Source organism: Sphaeroforma arctica (genome assembly GCF_001186125.1).
Source record: "Sphaeroforma arctica JP610 unplaced genomic scaffold supercont1.143, whole genome shotgun sequence".
NCBI lineage: Eukaryota > Ichthyosporea > Ichthyophonida > Sphaeroforma > Sphaeroforma arctica.
The window spans coordinates 58,344-60,362 of record NW_014040415.1 but is presented as its reverse complement, the minus strand read 5'-3'; the positions used below and the strand labels follow the sequence as shown (position 1 = coordinate 60,362).

Sequence of the window (2,019 nt, the reverse complement as noted above, 5' to 3'; positions counted from 1 at the left end):
TATATGAGTACGTGCATATCTGACTGTAAATATCTATTTAGATATAAATTTCTACAGCGCCGGTGCAATATACACTTCGCACTAGCAAGCTTACATCACATACCGTCAGTTCGGGGTCCTCATCTTGCAAAGCGAGCCCAGGAAAAGCTTTACGCTTTTCGTCCTTTTCATCCTTTTCAGCAGCGGCTTCAAAGTCATCTGCATCATTCTTTTTGGGCTTGGGCTTCAACTTATTGATTAATCTATAAAGACTACCGCTGAATGTCTCTGTGAACTCACCACCCATTTCAGACAGTGCTGCATGGAACGAAGCTGCTGAACTCTTTTCCTCAACCAAAGAGATCAGGAACTCTGCGAGAGTATTATCACTGTACCCCAGATGGTTCTCTAACTCGGTACATACCTTGCTTACCACCTGTAAGTTCACTAATTTATCAAAATCCTCGTCCATTGTTGCGATATTGCGATGTATATTCTATAAAGTGTACAAATTGGAGTATCAAAATTTATAGTCAACAAAGATCACGGACACGCAGGTAGGAACTCTTATGACAAAGGTAAGCTCTACCGTTAAAATGAGTTTGAAGCTAGGACTGCATAGACATCAGTTAACCTCGATCGTCACTGTCTTGCTTGTATTTATACAGGAGCATAACCTTGAGCAGCAGTATGTAGTCGTATTACGCAAATAGCGGCAAACTGCGAAAAGTCCTTGCACACGCGTCATGCATGACTCATCACTATTGTTTATTTAACCGGTATGAATACAAAATGTATTTATTATAATAGTGAACCACATATTTTAAATACTATTTGACTACGGCACTAGTTGCACTACGCATACCGTCTATCAAATCGCACTTACGACCACGCAGAAGTGGAAGAAGTAAATGACGAGGAGGACGATCTAAATACCACCGAAAGTGGACTGTGAGTTTTCTACGTTAATAGTAATGCATATTATATGCCGATGTGGGGCGCATACGGTAGCACTTATCTCATAGCATACTCCAAAGCATTCAAGCTTACATCCACCATTTATCGAGAAGCAGAACCCGGATATGAAAGTATATGTGCGTTTGCCTCAAGTGTTTACACTGAGCGCCACAGCCGTCTAAAAAAGATTGATGTTTCCGCTACGAAGGTCAACTATGATAATACAGTCATGAACAAGACCCGAATGAATTAGGCGAGAGACACGAGTATCATGAACAACTGTTAGAGCTTAAGAGATAAATATGACTTTACAGATTCATGTATAAGATGTCCTAGAGTATTTCAAAGGAAATGGTATGCGGAGAGATCAAAACATAGCTGTCGCGTTAGTTATATACTACAAAGCGAAATAGCGGTCGCTCTATGAGCTGGTGTCTGTAAATTTCTTGCCCGATCCTAACGCTAAATGAAGTATCTTCGCAATGTCACGGCAGTTCACTTCCCAACACAGAGAGAAACATGTCTCACTTCTTTTAGCAAATAATTAGAAAGACAGATGAGGCTCCTCAAAGGGTGGCTTCATGCCTGTGACAGATGAATTAAAATGTATGGCACACGATTCTAGGCGGTATAAGGGGGTCGATGTTTCACTATTAGGATATGCATATGCAGTATGATTGAGAGTATGAATAAGCCTGTCGATATGTACATGATTTGATCCAACATAAATATGCATGTGTTCAAACATGTTTATATGTAAATGTGTATTCTACAAGTGCATCCTAGCATAAAGACTGATGAAGACTAGTGTACACTAATAAATATAAATTATACACATTTGTATCGAGAAGTTATACAAGTAGAAAATCTCTGCGAATTTATCACGTCTACGATAAAGTTTACGGATGCATACAAATTATATATAAACATTACATATATATACAATCATACATGCATAACGAAGCTTTATATTTATATGATCACTATTATATGTCATACACACACACGCACACACACGAGCGCGCGCTCGCGGACACACACACAAACACACATACTCCACGTCATAAACTATACACACTACAC

At 39.3% G+C, this 2,019-nt stretch overlaps 1 protein-coding gene across 1 annotated transcript in view; it reads right to left on the bottom strand.

Moving 5' to 3' along the window:
* SARC_02986 (hypothetical protein) overlaps positions 1 to 451 on the bottom strand; it is a gene marked incomplete at both ends in the record, with an annotated part of 12,750 nt that extends 12,299 nt beyond the window's left edge. Inside the window, one exon of the mRNA XM_014303238.1 lies at positions 104 to 451. Coding sequence (XP_014158713.1) covers positions 104 to 451 — 348 coding nt within the window. The remainder of the gene's footprint in view (positions 1 to 103) is intronic.
* Between the last annotated feature and the right edge of the window lie 1,568 nt (positions 452 to 2,019).